The sequence below is a fragment of the Girardinichthys multiradiatus genome, chromosome 10, assembly GCF_021462225.1.
Source record: "Girardinichthys multiradiatus isolate DD_20200921_A chromosome 10, DD_fGirMul_XY1, whole genome shotgun sequence".
Taxonomy (NCBI): Eukaryota; Metazoa; Chordata; class Actinopteri; order Cyprinodontiformes; family Goodeidae; genus Girardinichthys; species Girardinichthys multiradiatus.
Window position 1 is genome coordinate 9,155,198 of NC_061803.1, and position 17,610 is coordinate 9,172,807.

The window sequence follows — 17,610 nt, forward strand, 5'->3', positions numbered from 1 at the left end:
ACAGGGAAACGACGAATCAACCACAAGAGACACAGTATTCACAGTGAGTGCGTGTGCTTACCTACACGGTGCCTTGCCAAAAATATTCAAACCCCTGGAACGTTTCCCATTTTATTACAACCACAAACCTCAGTGTGATTTTATGTGATAGACCAACATAAAGTAGTGCATGATTGTGAAGTTTAAGGTGCATAATGCAAGGTTTTCAGAATATTTTACAAATAACCTGAAAACCTGTTTTGGTATTCAGCCCCTTTCACTTAAACATCCCTGAATAAAACCCACTGGAAGCAACTGCCTGCAGAGGCATTAATAAACAGAGGTCACCAGTGTGTCATTTAAAGTCAGTATGAATCCAGCTGTTCTGTGAAGGCCACAGAGGCTAGAGAACATTAATGAACAAACAGCATCACAAAGACCAAGGCACAAAGCTCAGGGATAAAAAAAATGGCTCTCAATGTAAACAGACACAGACAAGGAGGGTGTTAATCTGAGTAGCAGCCAAGAGGTCCTTGGTAACTGTGGAGGAGATGTACAGGTCCTTCTCAAAATATTAGCATATTGTGATAAAGTTCATTATTTTCCATAATGTCATGATGAAAATTTAACATTCATATATTTTAGATTCATTGCACACTAACTGAAATATTTCAGGTCTTTTATTGTCTTAATACGGATGATTTTGGCATACAGCTCATGAAAACCCAAAATTCCTATCTCACAAAATTAGCATATTTCATCCGACCAATAAAAGAAAAGTGTTTTTAATACTAAAAACGTCAACCTTCAAATAATCATGTACAGTTATGCACTCAATACTTGGTCGGGAATCCTTTTGCAGAAATGACTGCTTCAATGCGGCGTGGCATGGATGCAATCAGCCTGTGGCACTGCTGAGGTCTTATGGAGGCCCAGGATGCTTCGATAGCGGCCTTTAGCTCATCCAGAGTGTTGGGTCTTGAGTCTCTCAATGTTCTCTTCATAATATCCCACAGATTCTCTATGGGGTTCAGGTCAGGAGAGTTGGCAGGCCAATTGAGCACAGTGATACCATGGTCAGTAAACCATTTACCAGTGGTTTTGGCACTGTGAGCAGGTGCCAGGTCGTGCTGAAAAATGAAATCTTCATCTCCATAAAGCTTTTCAGCAGATGGAAGCATGAAGTGCTCCAAAATCTCCTGATAGCTAGCTGCATTGACCCTGCCCTTGATAAAACACAGTGGACCAACACCAGCAGCTGACACGGCACCCCAGACCATCACTGACTGTGGGTACTTGACACTGGACTTCTGGCATTTCCTTCTCCCCAGTCTTCCTCCAGACTCTGGCATCTTGATTTCCAAATGACATGCAGAATTTGCTTTCATCCGAAAAAAGTACTTTGGACCACTGAGCAACAGTCCAGTGCTGCTTCTCTGTAGCCCAGGTCTGGGGAATGCGGCACCTGTAGCCCATTTCCTGCACACGCCTGTGCACGGTGGCTCTGGATGTTTCTACTCCAGACTCAGTCCACTGCTTCCGCAGGTCCCCCAAGGTCTGGAATCGGCCCTTCTCCACAATCTTCCTCAGGGTCCGGTCACCTCTTCTCGTTGTGCAGCGTTTTCTGCCACACTTTTTCCTTCCCACAGACTTCCCACTGAGGTGCCTTGATACAGCACTCTGGGAACAGCCTATTCGTTCAGAAATTTCTTTCTGTGTCTTACCCTCTTGCTTGAGGGTGTCAATAGTGGCCTTCTGGACAGCAGTCAGGTCGGCAGTCTTACCCATGATTGGGGTTTTGAGTGATGAACCAGGCTGGGAGTTTTAAAGGCCTCAGGAATCTTTTGCAGGTGTTTAGAGTTAACTCGTTGATTCAGATGATTAGGTTCATAGCTCGTTTAGAGACCCTTTTAATGATATGCTAATTTTGTGAGATAGGAATTTTGGGTTTTCATGAGCTGTATGCCAAAATCATCTGTATTAAGACAATAAAAGACCTGAAATATTTCAGTTAGTGTGCAATGAATCTAAAATATATGAATGTTAAATTTTCATCATGACATTATGGAAAATAATGAACTTTATCACAATATGCTAATATTTTGAGGAGGACCTGTAGAGATCCAAACCTCTGGTGGGAGAATCTGTCAACTGGACAACAATTAGTTCAGCACTCCAAAAATCTGGCCTTTATTGTAGAGTGGCAAGAAAAAACTAATATTAAAAAAACAGCCACATGAAGATCAGCTTTAGGTTTGTGAGAAGCCATGGGGAAAAAATAGAAGATGCTGTTTTCAGATGGAACTATATATATACTCTTTTGACTTTGTAGAGGAAAAACTAACAATCCACATCACTCTGAACACAGCATGACCACTATAAAACATGGCAGTGGCAGCATCATGCTATGGGAGATGTTTCTTTTTTGTAAAATAATTTGCGTGGCTCACATGCAAAACACTCTGAACACATTATCCCCACAGTGACACATGGTGGTGGCACTGTGGTTCTCTCTCTCTCTCAGTTCATTTAAGTTTGTGGCTGGGTTGTGACTAAAAAATGAAAGAAATCAAGGGGTATAAATACTTTCGTGAGGCAACTTTAATAACATTGCTTGTAAATTTTGACTTTCCAAAACGCCCAAAAGAACCAGCTGACAGGACAAACCTGCAATCATATAATATAATCAGTCTGCATAGTGAATATCAGAAACCTGTATTGTGACATTCATCAGAACATTAAATCAAATACAGAGAACAAACATTACTGGTGGTAAAACAGCTAAGATTCATTTACAGAGGAAAAATAACCTCAAAGAGAAGTAAAAACCAGCACAGTTCGTTTTGGTCCAGAAATAAAATTTATCTTAACAGAAAAAACAAAAAACAAAACCCTGAAACAAAATAAATCATACAACTCTACCACAAACATTTTAATTGAAACCTCTGCATTCTTAAATAAATACTAACAGAATCACTTGTTGTGAAAGCAAAAACACTATACATGACTTCCATTTAAATGTTAGTACATACATCTATAAACTGTATACATTATATATATATTTAAGCTGTAAGATCGAACAAAGAAAGTTAAGAAGCCCAAAGAACTGAATCATGATGTTTCTTTTGGGAGAACAATGTACCAAATATGGAAACTTCTCTACGTTTGTCAAGGCTGGGGTCGGTTGATTATAAAAATCTGGTTTGGTTATTTTCCTCAGTCTCTGAAAATAGTCATACATTTATTGTTGAATGCATGCAGCCTTCTTTCTAATAATCCAAACAATCCTTTTTTTTAATTGTTTGAACAAAATTCATTCTGTCCTGAACCTTCTTCCGAAAGTCTATTTTAGGCTTTGCAGAGCCTTTTAATGCAGGAGTGTGTTATCTGTGGGTGTTGTCTTTTGCTTCAAGAAAATGGCTGACTCACTTTGTTACAGAAGATCTCACATACTACAGTACGCATGTTCACTATTGTTGTAATAGCCTTGGGCGTCTAACTCAAGACTGTGAATGCTGCAAGCATGCATGCGTGTGCAGAACTCTGTCTTTTAATGCAAGTCCAAACACATGGAAAACACTTATGCAAAATGAACACATTTGGATTTGCTTCAAGTTCCAAAACAAGATGGGCTGCAAATCTACACTGAGGATGACATGAAAAGTTTTACCCATCAGAAAAACATTTCACACCACTGTTGCCCCTAGAGGTGGTAAAACAACAACAACAACAACAAAAAAGCCTGAGTACAGAAGAAGAAAGAAAAGAAAAAGAAAGTGAAGAGAAAAGGAACAAAAAGAGAAGGTAAAAAGTAAAGTCAAATGGAAATAAGCTCCCTGTCAGGCTTAGGAAACTATGATTCATGGGTACCATTTGTCCTAATTACAGCGGAACAACGCTTTTGTCGCTATTAATCACGCATCTCTGTCTGTTTATATTTGTGTTGAGAAGAAAGGAGGGAAGGGGGGCTGTGTTTGTGTATGGGTGTACGGCGGAGATCAGTGGCTTCGAAGATTTAAATAGATGGCCAAGATGATGGTGAGAAGGATGATGGCTCCGAGGACGAAGACCAGGACGCGATTCTGGATGATCCTGCAGAGAGAAAAACGGAGAAGTTAACGCAAGTCCCAGAGAGTCAACAGAGAGCAGTCAACATGTAAAACAGTCACATGTTTATGTGCAAATTAAATGACCAGTAATCAACTGGAGGCGTATTGTGTTTAATAGTTACCATGAGGTCTGGATACGAGGTATTTACTACTCTGTGGTCACTGCTATGAGAGCTTAAAACGCGCTTAGTGTTGAATGAAAAATGTAAAAAAAAAATCTGATGTGTTTACTCCTGTCTAGTGTGTGTAAAAAGACCATATGTGTGTATACTACCAAAACACTTATAAACAAATGTGACAGATCCATATAAACACACTGCAAACTGGCTCTAAAACTTTATTTGCACAGTAAAGTGGAAAAAGTGGCTCAGGAGGTTCCTGGAGGTAATAAAAATCACTGAATTACTGAAGGAATTCACCATAAAACAACTCAGTTCTTTGCACACTAAAGTGGTCCCATTTTACTAAAGTGGCTCTGAACCAACAAAACACAACCAGAGAGAAGAAAGAAAAACTTGCTGAATTTGAGACATTGAGGTTTATTATCTAAGTGAAATTATGAAACTACGTGATTCAGATTATACACGATAGTAACATTTTTTGCCTTTCTTTTACCATTAGAACCAACTTAGATGAGCTCTTTTTAAAAATCTATGCATGGTTTACAAAATCAACCAAAAAAAACCCTTAAAAGTTAGGGCCTGCCTTTGTATTTCCCTCCCTTTGCCCGACACCCCAAATAAAATCCAGTGTAAACAACTACCATGCTAAGTAAATATAGTCCACCTGTGTGTAATTTAAAACCAGTATGAATACATCAGTTCTGTGAACGCCTCTGAGGTTTATTTGTGGGGAAATTAGCCTACTGACTTATGTTAGCTCTGGAGGAGCTACAGAGTTTCAAAGCTCAGATGGGAGAATCTGTTGAGATGACTATTAGTCACGCACTCCACAAATCTTCCCTTTCTGGAAGTCTGACGGTGCACACCACTCTGAACATACTTTAGAATGGTGAAGGATGGTGGTGGCAGCATTATGCTGTGGGAATGCTTTTTAAAAGTTGTGTTTCATTCACCTCACAATTATGTCCTACTTTGTGTTGGTCTATCTTTATGATTCTAATGTGAGCAAACTGAAAAAAAAAAAGTTCAAGGGGTATGGACACTTTTTCAAGGCACTGTATGTCTGGGTTCTCAGGCTGTAGCTCAAAAACTAAAACTTTATGGAAAAATTATTTAGTTGTGATGTGGACAACTGGGAACAAAGGACACAATAGAAAACCCTTTAATTAAATTTTAATTTAATTAAACTGAGATTTTTCTCTCATAGATAAAAATGAACAATGTCTGAAAACTAAAACATATTCCATACTCCTTTTTCTAGTTGGAGCATAATATAGGCAAATTCAATCCTTTTACAGACTTTTTAGGACTCTGCAGGAAATCCTGGCAGGAGCACACACTCATGTAAAGACAAACACACACACAAACACATTCCTAACCCTCCGCTGCTTCTGACAAATGAGAGAATTATCACATTTGCTGACTTGTGGAGGGATAGGGGAGAGGCCGTGCAGGGGGGGGCACTGTCCACTTCTCTAAGCACGAGATGAATAGCCCATGTCGTTGCCATTTATCACAAGGGAGGGGAGAGGAGGGGCTGGCTGGCTGGTTGCTCAGTCACCCTGCTACCCTCTAAAGTCCAAGTCTTAGCTTATGGCCTTCTACACTCTAGCTCAGACTTACAAAAGATTCAGCAAGCCAATAAGCTTAAAGTTGTGACTGTGGAGGAAAGGATATTTTGTGCAGAATGCTGCACATATTCAGCTTCCCTCATCCTAATCAATGAATATATAAACAACAATCAATCATATTCAACTCCTTTTAAAAATAAGACAATATGTAACACTCTGGTCATCAGAGAGATCCCCACAAATGCTGTTTGCATATATAGTAGGGCTTTAAAGGGAGTTTATCCTTTAATAAATGCATAAAACAAACAACAATCTACTGTTCTGTTCATACGAAGCTACTTCTTAAACAAAAATATAACAATTACAATGCATTTTCATCCTCACAAAAGGCAAACAGTAAATGATTCCCACTTTACAGTAAACTGGTAATAGAGAAGTTGTATTGAGTTGTAATGAGTAATCACCACTCTGGTGTTTAGATGAAGCTGGTATGATTCGCTGAAAGCAGCTGGGGAGGATATCCCACTGAAGCCCTCATCAGAGCATGCTTAGCAAGGCCACGTCTCCCCCCATTAATTGACATTCATTATTTACGATTATTTATCCAAACCTAATACCCAGATGAGCATGTGTCTTGTCTATGTGTGTGTGAGTGTGTGTGTGAATGCTTTGGAAGAAGCCAGCTTGCTTTGTGGCGTTTGTTAATTCAGGAAGTTAGTTTTAGCCATTCTGGTGAGGAGGCAGAGTGCTAATAAAGCAGCATTTATTAGAGGAGTCTTGTTTTTCAGCAAACAAACCGCAGAGAATAACTTCAAAAAGCCAAGTGTTCAAAGCTGTACTGAATTTGATAAGAGTGGAATTTATTTATTTATTTATTTTTGTCCCAGGGGTATATTAAAAATACCAATAAAAACACATTTTTACTTAAGGAGTCTCTGTGCAGAGGAGGGACAACCTTTTATATATAAAACACATGTAAACATTGACAATTAAAGCTTTCCCTACTGTGGGAAGGTAAAAGTGCATATTCAGGCCCCATCTTTAACTACCTTAAAATCTGAGTGTCCAATTAGAGAATGGATGATTTTCGTTGGTTTTAATTAGGATTCAGCTGCAGAATTTTAATTCAAGTCATTCAAAAACCAGTAAAACTTTATTGTCTTTAGGGCTTTCCCTTTATTGTTTTGTCTTGCACCAGTCTGCGCTAGGGGGAGTGGGGGGAGTGGTGGCCTAGTGGTTAGAGAGCAAGGCATTTGTGTCCTGGAGAGGCAACAAGCACGCTGGTTCGAATACCACAGCCTGCCCCTCTGGGTCCCTGAGCAAGACCCTTAGCCCCTGAATGCTCCACGGGCGCCGCACAATGGCAGCCCACTGCTACCTAAGGGATGCAGAGGATAATTTCTCCATTGTGAGATCAAAATCTAAATTATTATTATCACTACATCAAGCAAGATAATATATATCTTTGAGATGATTACCTTTTTTATGTGTTTTGTACACTTTGACAAATGTTTGTTTTGTAGTGTAAAAAGTACATTTCATTTCAGTATTTGAAATACACAATTTGTTTCCAGCAGCAATCGAGCAACTCTAACAAGGCAACGATTGAGATCCATAAATGTCTCACTGGTCCATGCCTACTCTGAACAGGTTGCCAGTTCATGACAGGAGCAACACAGCGACACACAGGAGAAACAACCATGCACGCACGCACACACACACACACACACACACACACCCCTGGCAGGAATCTTGTGAAACCGATTAAACTAACATGCATGTTATCATGCATTAACCTAACATGCATGATTTTGCCCTTTCAGAGGAAGCTGAAGTGAGAAACCTCAACACGTATAACTGGAGAATATTCAAAATATACTAACTGCAAAATGCAATATTGAAATTTAGCGTAAAATATGTTAACTCCTGGTCCAGTTCTCCAACAAGTAATAACTTAGTTGTTCTCACTGCGTTTCTATTAGCAACCCAACAGCATGATTAAAGCAGTAGAAATAGTCTCAATCATCTCTTGGCCAACGGCTAAAACAACTCAAACAGGACGAACATCCAGCAAGTTTATGAAATGAAGACCAAAACCGAAAAAAGGACCTAAGGCATATACAGAACAACACAGATGTAACCATCAGCTCTACGTGGATTTAATGTGAGATCATGTAGTCCGGTTTAGCTTTACAAGTATAATGTAGTGGAAACGGTGCATTTCACATGCACGGAACCATTGTCATAAGCTGCCACATGAGCATGGGGTAGAAAAGTCAGTGCACTCTTTGAAACTGTCATATAAGTAATAAGGTGAAGAAAATATTACTAATTTTCCATTATACCTTGGAGGGGAATTGAGTCTGTATATATAAGAATCATTACCTGTAAGTGATGCAATTTATGCTCTGAACATATCACATCACTTAAATAACTACTTTAATAAAAGTTAATTATAGTTTTGTTACATTTTCTCAGGTAACAGAAACGACTAAAAATCAAACCTGTTTGGCAAAGAAATTAACGTCCTCTTTAAACCCTCCCTAAAAGGGAATTAAATAAGAAAGAAAAACGCCCACAAACTGGGAGGCGGGGAAGTGAACACAGCTTTCCTCCGCTGTATGGTTGATCCTGTCCTGACACGTGGCCAGACAGAACAGAACTTATCAAACCGGATCCATCCTCCAGTTTTGACACTTGACATAAAGGCAGAGGGTGAGGAGTGTGTATGTGTGTGTGTCTGTGCGGGGGTGGGGAAGACGTGCGATTCAGGATGTGTGACTGCAAAGAGTGCACATACAAAAGGGAGCAGATGTGCATTCTGACCCACAATGATGCTGAGCCACTGACAGGTTGTGATTTGGTGAAAACCAAAGAGAAAGGAAAAGCAAAGAAATGGACAATAAAGATGCTGGAAATGAAAAACAATAGAAAGCGAAGGAACAGAAAGGTGGAGATTGAGGGGAGAAACATAGACCAGAAGATCGGGAAAAGAGAGGAAAAGAGAGAAAGGTCCGTTTACCCGAGGAGGCAAAGCTGGAGGAGAGGCTCCTCAGAGACAGATGAAAATAATGAGGACTTTTCTGTCAGGAAAGATTTACAAAATCGTACCAGTGTTATTAAAATTTAAAATCTCCCTTTTTTGCCTCCCCTTTTCTCCGTTCTCATCCTCGTCCTCCCTCCCGCCCTTTGCCTGTTTTTTTCCCTCCTCTTTCAGCAGCACAGCCTTATTACCAGCTTTAATGAGCACTGGGATACACCTCAGCTGTGTGTGTGTGTGTGTGTGTGTGTGTGTGTGTGTGTTTGTTTGGGTCCTAGTCCCTGGTACCAGCTCCATCAGCACCCCAGATTCCCCAGCTCCTTAAATGACACACACATGTACACACGGAAAACACACAAGGGTGGGCACACAGTACACTTGTACAGACTGCTTTTGAAGGCTCTCAGAGGCAGCTGGACATGCACACAAAAAATACACACACGTAATTTTCCGGCTGATAGATAACACCCCTATCCCAAAACAAAAACAATGGCGGGGAGACAGACATAAGCAGACAGGCCCAACCCACCTTTAAACACACACACACACACGCACACACACACACACACACACACACACACACACATACACACACACACACACACACACACACACACACACACACACACACACACACACACACACACACACACACTTTACTAAGAGCAAACTTAGCAGCATAGTTGCATCTCTCAGGCCCTCCCTTATCCGTCCTCTTTCCACAAGTAGACCAATAAAATAAAAATCAATGGCTGTCTGAGCCATTCTGACTCTCCTCCTTGCAAACCCTGGGAATATAAAGAATGGGAGAGGAGGAGGAGGAGGAGGAAGAAGGGAGAAATGGGAAAAGGAGGCAAGGATCAATGTGTTCACAAATGGTTTGAATGATGGACACGAAGGTGGAGCACTGGTGGGGGTATGTCTACGTAACACCCCGACTTGTAAAAACGAAACTAATTCAAATAAATGTTTCATTGTAGAAGCACATATGCTCCCTAATATTCACACACTGACTCCTTTTGTCTGAGGCTTCCACACTGTCTCTCTCTCTCTCACACACACACACACGCAACATAAAACCACATACTGAAATATGATGAAACGCAGGGTTGAGATGGGCCTAAGATTGCCCTGGTTAGAGAAAAAAAAAAAACGTGCAACATTTGAAACAAGTGAACATAGCGAGAAACAGCAAAGCCAAAGCATTCAGAAGAGTTGGATCAAGTTCATTCTGCAGAGCAGAGATAATGACTTGACCTGTTTGTAAAAGAGATCAGATCTCGCCTTGTATACACAGCCTACTGCCCCCAAGGGGGTGTTAAAGATAAATGGTGATTTTTTTCAAACATCTGCACACGAGCACACAAACACACACACACACACACACACGCAGGGATAAAGTAGGTCTTTAATTGGTCGCTGTTTACTGTAATTATTTAAAGAAGACTCCAACACTATGTAATTCCCCAAAGAAAAACAACATTTAAGAGCTTGCCCACACCAACACTTATGTACTAACTGTACAGTAAAGATACTGTAGGGACTCTTAGCTCTTATACACAGCCATGCCGGTGGGAAAGAAACACATGGCACTGTGAGCAAAATAATAAAAAGTCCCATGTTTAATAAAAAAAATAAATAAAAATTAAATAAACAAAATGTCCTGCTGAATTACTTCCCTAATTAGAGGTGCAGCAATCCACATTTTGTGGCTGATCTCCAATCTCTGTTTTTTTTGTAAATCCCTTACCTGATAATTTCCCCATAAGAGCTTTAATTTAAAGTATTTTTCTAGCCTTACTGCTGTCAGTGGCCCTCTAAAACAGTCAAAAACGATTACCATGGTAACGTTTTAAACAGTCTTTAACATCTAGTTGTCAGAATCCGTGGTGTGTCTGCCTGCAGCTAACCATTTTACCGCCAGGTGCCGTTGCCTGGAGGTGCTGGAGAAGTGACAGGTGCAGCTCATCAGGCTTATCAACTGGGCAGTATATGAAGAGGCCGCGCCTGCACTTCGTTGCCTGAGCGTTTTGCCCCTGCGGTACAGCTACTGGCCTCCCCTGAAATCTACTCTCGTAGTTTGAAAGTTATTTCTGAAATTTTCTGCACTGATTTTGCCTGTCCTGACACTTCCAGGTGCCTTACCTCTGGATCCGACTGAGTTGACCAGAGATTTAAAGAATTGGTCTGAACAGAGTCTCGAATTGAACCTTCAGGCTGACTCTTCTGTGAGCCACCAGCGAAGCGAATCCTGTCCGCCCTCCCAGCACCTTCTGTCGGCCCCGTCTCAACGAACACGGCGGTGAAGGCGAGCCACTCTATCCAGATGGTTCCAGTCCTGTTTCCCGTTCCCAGGATCATTTGTTTAAATAAACATTCACTAATCTCATCTGTCTCTGGTTGTTCTCTGCATGTGGGGCAGGTCGGCAGTTAACATTATGACACAACGCTCAGGCCAGCCGGACCCCGCGGAGAACCTCCAGAAGACCCTAGCCGAGCACAGCCAGCAGATCCGTTCACATGATTCTACCTTCCGGGAGATTCTGGATCAGCAGCAGCAGACTAGTCAGCAGGTAGAGCAGCTGGCTTCGCTCCTCCAGCAGGCTTGTAACCAGACCAACTCAGCACCAGAGCCCTCCACTCCGGTAGGGGGCACAGCCGCTTACCCTCCGCCTCAGCAACACCAGCGCTTCCGTGAGGTAACCTCCCCCAATCCTGAAAGATATTCGGGGGAGGTGGGAGGTTTTCGCGGTTTTCTGCTTCGGTGCTCTTTAGTTTTTAATAGGTCGCCCCATTCTTTTCCTCATGATGAGGGAAAGATCTCTTATATTCTGGGCTTATTAACTGGGAGGGCACTCCAGTGGGCAGAGGCGAGGTTTTCTTCCACAAACCATTTCCAGATATCATATGCAGACTTGGAGTCAAAGTTTAGAAGAACGTTTGAGTTAGGTTTTGATCAGACCAGCCTTGCTTGCAGGTTCTGGACATTAAAATAGCATAATTGCTCAGTGTTTTCTATAGATTTCCGCACTTTAGCTGCAGCTTCTGGCTGGAACACCAGCGCATTAAAGGCAGGATTTTTTCAGTCTTTGGACGAGGCATTAAAAGACAAATTAGCCCTAGTGGAGGAGCCTAAAGAATTAGATGATTATATTGACCTAGCAGTCTGCCTTGATTCCCGTCTCAGAGAGAAGGCGAGCCCACTTTGAAAGAGCTGCCGGTAGACCCCCGCTAGCGGCTCACTCTGTCTCACCCGGTCGGCAGCCTCAACTGAGTGCTCCTGTCGAGCCCGAGCCCCTGCAGGTGGGAAGGGCTAGACTCTCGCCCGGTGAGCAGAGGCGGCGGCGGGAGGACGACCAATGCTTTTACTGTGGAGCCTCAGATCATTTCATTTCGTTTTGCCCCATTCGGCCAAAAGGTGGGGTCCGTTGGTCTTAAAGGGGCGGCCGACGGACCAGCCTGTTAGCCTAGAAGCCCCTAGATTTACTCTGCCTGCAGTGTTGTTTAGAAACATTAGTTCAAGGTCACTTGCTGCGTTAGTTGACTCGGGTTATGACTTAAACATAATAGATCAGAAACTTGTAGAAGAAGAGGGCATTGAGACTGAGCCTCTCTCTCATCCACGCCAGGTTCTAGCTTTAGATGGGCTGTCATTACATCAGATAACACATCGCACTCTGCCTCTGGAGTTAGTAGTCTCAGGTAATCATAGGGAGAGAATTTCTTTTTCAGTCTTCCCTATAGCTCAAAGCTCGTTGGTTCTTGGGTTTCCCTGGTTGCGGCTCCATAACCCTCATATTAATTGGGCTGAGCGCCGGGTGGAGGCCTAGTCTGAGAGCTGCCTGCAGTCGTGTTTACAATCTGCCGTCTGCCCCAGCTCTGCTCCCGTTATTTGTAACGAGGAGGAGACTCCCGCGTATCATGACCTCAGACCAGTGTTCAATAAATCACGAGCCCTGTCATTGCCCCTCCACCAGCCCTACAATTGCGCAATATATCTTCCTGGCACTCCCCTGCCTTCTAGCCGTCTATATAAGATCTCTGGTCCTGAAAGACGGGTTATGGAAAACTATATAGCGGAGTTCCTAGCGACTGGTATAATCTGCCCATCATCCTCACCCCTGGCTGCGGGTTTTTTCTTTGTTGGTAAGAAGGATGGCACTTTACGCCCCTGTATAGATTACAGGGGTCTTAACGCTATCACTGTTAAGAACAAGTACCCTTTGCCACTCCTAGCCTCCGCTTTCGAGCCCGTTCATGGGGCCACTGTGTTTTCTAAGCTGGACCTTAGAAACGCCTACCACCTAGTCAGGATCCGCTAGGGGGACAAGTGGAAGACGCCGTTTAAGACCCCCCTCGGCCACTTTGAGTATCTAGTCATGCCTTTTGGACTGTGCAATGCACCAGTGGTGTTTCAGGCCCTGGTCAATGACGTGCTAAGAGACTTCCTGAATGTTTTTGTTTTTGTATATTTGGACGATATTTTAATCTATTTTAGAGACCTCGAGGAGCACCGCCGCCATGTCCGGCACGTCCTTCAGCGCCTCCTGGAGAACAGACTATTGGTCAAGGTGGAGAAGTGCGCCTTCCACCAGTCCACCATCAGCTTCCTGGGATTCATTTTGGAGGGTGGACAGGTTCGCGCTGATCCCGAGAAGGCGAGAGCAGTGTTAGAGTGGCCAGTTCCGGATTCACGCAAGAAGCTTCAACAGTTCTTGGGATTCGCAAACTTCTACCGGAGGTTCATCCGGAACTACAGCCAGGTAGCAGCACCCCTTACATCGCTGACTTCCATGAAGGTGCCATTCAGCTGGAACGCTGATGCCGGGGCCGCTTTCACCTGCCTGAAGGAGAGGTTCTCTCAGGCCTCGGTTCTGAACCACCCTGATCCCTCAAAGCAGTTTACCCTGGAGGTTGATGCCTCGGACACCGGGGTGGGAGCGGTCCTCTCCCAGCTTTCTGGCCAGGACGGACGACTTCATCCATGTGCCTTTTTCTCCCGTCGCCTGACGTCTGCTGAACAGAATTACGAGGTGGGAGACCGCAAACTACTGGCCATCAAGCTGGCCTTGGAGGAGTGGAGGCATTGGTTGGAGGGAGCTGAACATCCCGTACTGGTTTGGACAGACCACAAGAATCTGTCCTACGTTCAGTCAGCTAAACGCTTAAATTCTAGACAGTCACGATGGTCACTTTTCTTTTCCTGTTTTAACCTGTCCATTACTTTTAGACCCGGCACAAGGAACCTTAAGCCTGATGCTCTCTCCCGCTAGTTTGGACCTGAAGATTCTGGCAGTACCTTGTCGACTGGGAGGGCTACGGTCCTGAGGATCGCACTCTGCTCCGTGACTTCCGTGCAGCCCAACCTGCTGTTCCTGGGCCGCCAGGAGGCGGCCGATGAGGGGGAGGTGGTGTCAGAATCCGTGGTGTGTCTGCCTGCAGCTAACCATTTTACTGCCAGGTGCCGTTGCCTGGAGGTGCTGGAGAAGTGACAGGTGCAGCTCATCAGGCTTATCAACTGGGCAGTATATGAAGAGGCCGCGCCTGCACTTCGTTGCCTGAGCGTTTTGCCCTTGCGGTACAGCTACTGGCCTCCCCTGAAATCTACTCTCGTAGTTTGAAAGTTATTTCTGAAATTTTCTGTAAACTTGCACTGATTTTGCCTGTCCTGACACTTCCAGGTGCCTTACCTCTGGATCCGACCAAGTTGACCAGAGATTTAAAGAATCGGTCTGAACAGAGTCTCGAATTGAACCTTCAGGCTGACTCTTCTGTGAGCCACCAGCGAAGCGAATCCTGTCCGCCCTCCCAGCACCTTCTGTCGGCCCCGTCTCAACGAACACGGCGGTGAAGGCGAGCCACTCTATCCAGATGGTTCCAGTCCTGTTTCCCGTTCCCAGGATCATTTGTTTAAATAAACATTCACTAATCTCATCTGTCTCTGGTTGTTCTCTGCGAGGCTAGCCTTACCTAAGCAACAGTCTCTGCATGTTAAGAATATAGATTAGTCTGATATTTTAAATCCAACATGTTCCCTGGCACAGGATAAAACAAATCAAAAGGATCAAACAGCCTCACTGTTATCTGCCAAAAGTCTCACTCTCTCTTGAAAAATAACGCATTCACTGACACAAAATTATTAAATTTTTCTGTTTTAGATTGGCCCTGACCAATAACCAGCCAATCAAGCTGAAAACTGTTTGATTCTGATTTCTCTGTGCATCTCTGTTCCTACTCTTTGATTATTTTTCTGAGAACTAAAACTACCATTGACTCGAAGAGGCTAAAATGTTTTGACACCCATCCTTTCTAGTTTGATGATATCCAGATGTGTAAAACTGTAACTAAAATCCAGAAACAAATGTAGATATGACTGTACATAATTTATAAAGTGAAATGTAAGAAAATAAAACTATAAAGCACCATAAAACGTAAATACAAAAGTACAAGTATACATCACTTATATATGCGGAAGGAAGTCTTCCAAATAGCTCAAAGTTCATGAAAGCATCTAAAAAATGAAGTTAAAGAAATACATGAGGGAAAGTATGAACAGAAGCTAACATTTATTTAATGAGAGCAAATAATGTATACAAAAGGTAAATCATAACAATTGCTGACTAAATTTTAAGAAAATAAAAAGAATACCAGACATTAATTTTACATTATTGATAAAATCATACAACAACTGATAAAGCTATAAAGTTATAATTAGTCAGGTTTTATTTAGGAAGACATGGCCTGATTCTTTCCTTGACCATTTCCTTTCCTCCTCTTCCTTCCGACTAAAGGCAGGAAAATAGCACCAGAGCTTTAGCAGTTCATCCATTTTTTATTTGGCTGCTAACAACCATGGCCAGCAGCAGCAGCAGCACAAGACTAGAGTGGGATTCTGTAGTCTGAAGGAAAAGTAGTGCAATGAGGAAGGGAACGGGGGCAGAAGAAGAAAGTTAGGAAGAAAGTGTAAATTTAGTGTGGCAGGCAGAAAAGTGTATGCAAGAGTATCAGAAAGATGAAGTGAAGGATTAAAAGAGGAAAAAAAAAGAGATGGAAAGAGGAAACAGAGATTGGGTGAAAGAGGACGAGGGAATATGCTGCAACAGCTTCTGGAGTTTGTCAGAACTTTTCTTGCCAGCAGCAATTTTGTCTTGCTGCTGCAACTTTTCCTCATTCTGGTCTCGGTACAGGTGGCTTTTAAAGCTCCAAACACATACAGATCAGTCCCATGACAGGTAGTCTTCCTGAACCCTCAACCTTCTTCTATAATTTTTTTCTTCTGCTGAACAGTTGTTGCATCTTTATGTCCCCTCGCTCACACCTTCTGCTTCTTTCTATTGCTGCAACAGAAAACCCTTCTTTGTTGACCTTCTCTAATTTTTCTTATTTTCCATTGTTCCCCATTTAAGCTGTAATATAATAACAGCAGGTATTTTTAAGAAGACTGTACTGGGATTTTATTAAGGCGGGGCATATTGTCAGTTTCTGCATACAGCATTTTAAAATAACATTGTGCAGCAGCATGGTTAGCATGGTTAGAGAAGAAACTAGTTTCATTATCCATAATTGGTAAGATACTCACAAAGGAAATTCTGGCTGATGCCGATTTGTGGTCATCTTTCAGGTCTGATTTACTGATTCAAATTTTGTTCTCAGGACTATAAAACATAAAAAGCAGGTTCTGCTGCAGGTTCCTAGACAGAGGTAGCAGTTTTGAATGCGTTATTACAAGACTATTGCAATTTAGACATTGAGGTATATGTTCCTAAGCTGTATTTTTATAAACCAAAATTTCATCAAAGTACATGCTTTTGGTTGATGTGTTTGAAGATTCAAAGTGGTGGGAGTTCTTTGTTTAAAAATCCAGATTTTTCAATTTAGGACCTGCCAGTCACAGATAAAAGCCAATCAAGGGTGAAAATATGGCTGATACCGATACTGCTCTCTGGTCGATTGACTGGTGCCTCCCTAAATTTCATTGGATAATAAATAAAACTGAACTGAATTAATGTCAAAACTGTTTCCACCGAATGCAAAAAGGTAGCAGAGACATTTCACTAAATAAACAAAATTATACGGGGACATTAACGTTCACTGATAAATTTATGTTGAATGAATGTTTTTTTTGTTTCTTTACTGCTCATTTAATAAGATAAAAATGAAATGCAATAAAATGTGTTTTTTATATGTATTTTTATTGCAGTTGCTTTAAAACAACAATTTACTATTTCTCATCATGACGTGGTGTATCAAAGCACAGTCCACTTGCATCTGGTTCAATGAATCTGAGTGAATGTTTGAATTTTAAATATAAAGAAATAAACACATCGGTATTGAACTTTTGAAACTGACATTTGCACCATGTCTACTTTTTGCGAAGATTTCACCGTTAAAAAAAAGAAAAAGAAAGACCTTAATCCTTTTTGTATATATTTCGCAAAGGCTGGGAGCCCGGCTGCGGATCCGATTTCTGGCCACAGCGAAAAAAGGTAAAATAAAATAAAATCAGACCCGTTGCAGCTGCAGGCCTCCAAAAACGTACACATTTCATCATTATTTCTTGTTTGTGCAGTGTTGAAATGTCATTAATGTACATAAATTGAGTGTGCTACGCTAAACTTTCAACCTTCTTTAGGATATCCTTTTCTTGCTTTTTACAGATCGATAATGTGAATCCATGCTCTATTGTTTCAAACGTCTTTAAATCAGTTGATAAAACTTTGGACACACAACATAAAAATAACATTTTCAGCTCTTTTTACTTTTAGGCCTATATCGTTGGTTAAGTCTGG

At 42.1% G+C, this 17,610-nt stretch overlaps 1 protein-coding gene across 4 annotated transcripts in view; it reads right to left on the reverse strand.

The window, feature by feature from the left end:
• Positions 1-2,562: 2,562 nt before the first annotated feature.
• Positions 2,563-17,610, reverse strand: part of vti1a (vesicle transport through interaction with t-SNAREs 1A) — a 158,301-nt gene continuing 143,253 nt past the window's right edge. For all 4 annotated transcript variants that reach the window (XM_047376804.1, XM_047376806.1, XM_047376803.1 and 1 more), the window contains one exon: positions 2,563-4,071. In XM_047376804.1, coding sequence (XP_047232760.1) covers positions 3,978-4,071 — 94 coding nt within the window. In that variant the 3' untranslated portion in view covers positions 2,563-3,977. The remainder of the gene's footprint in view (positions 4,072-17,610) is intronic.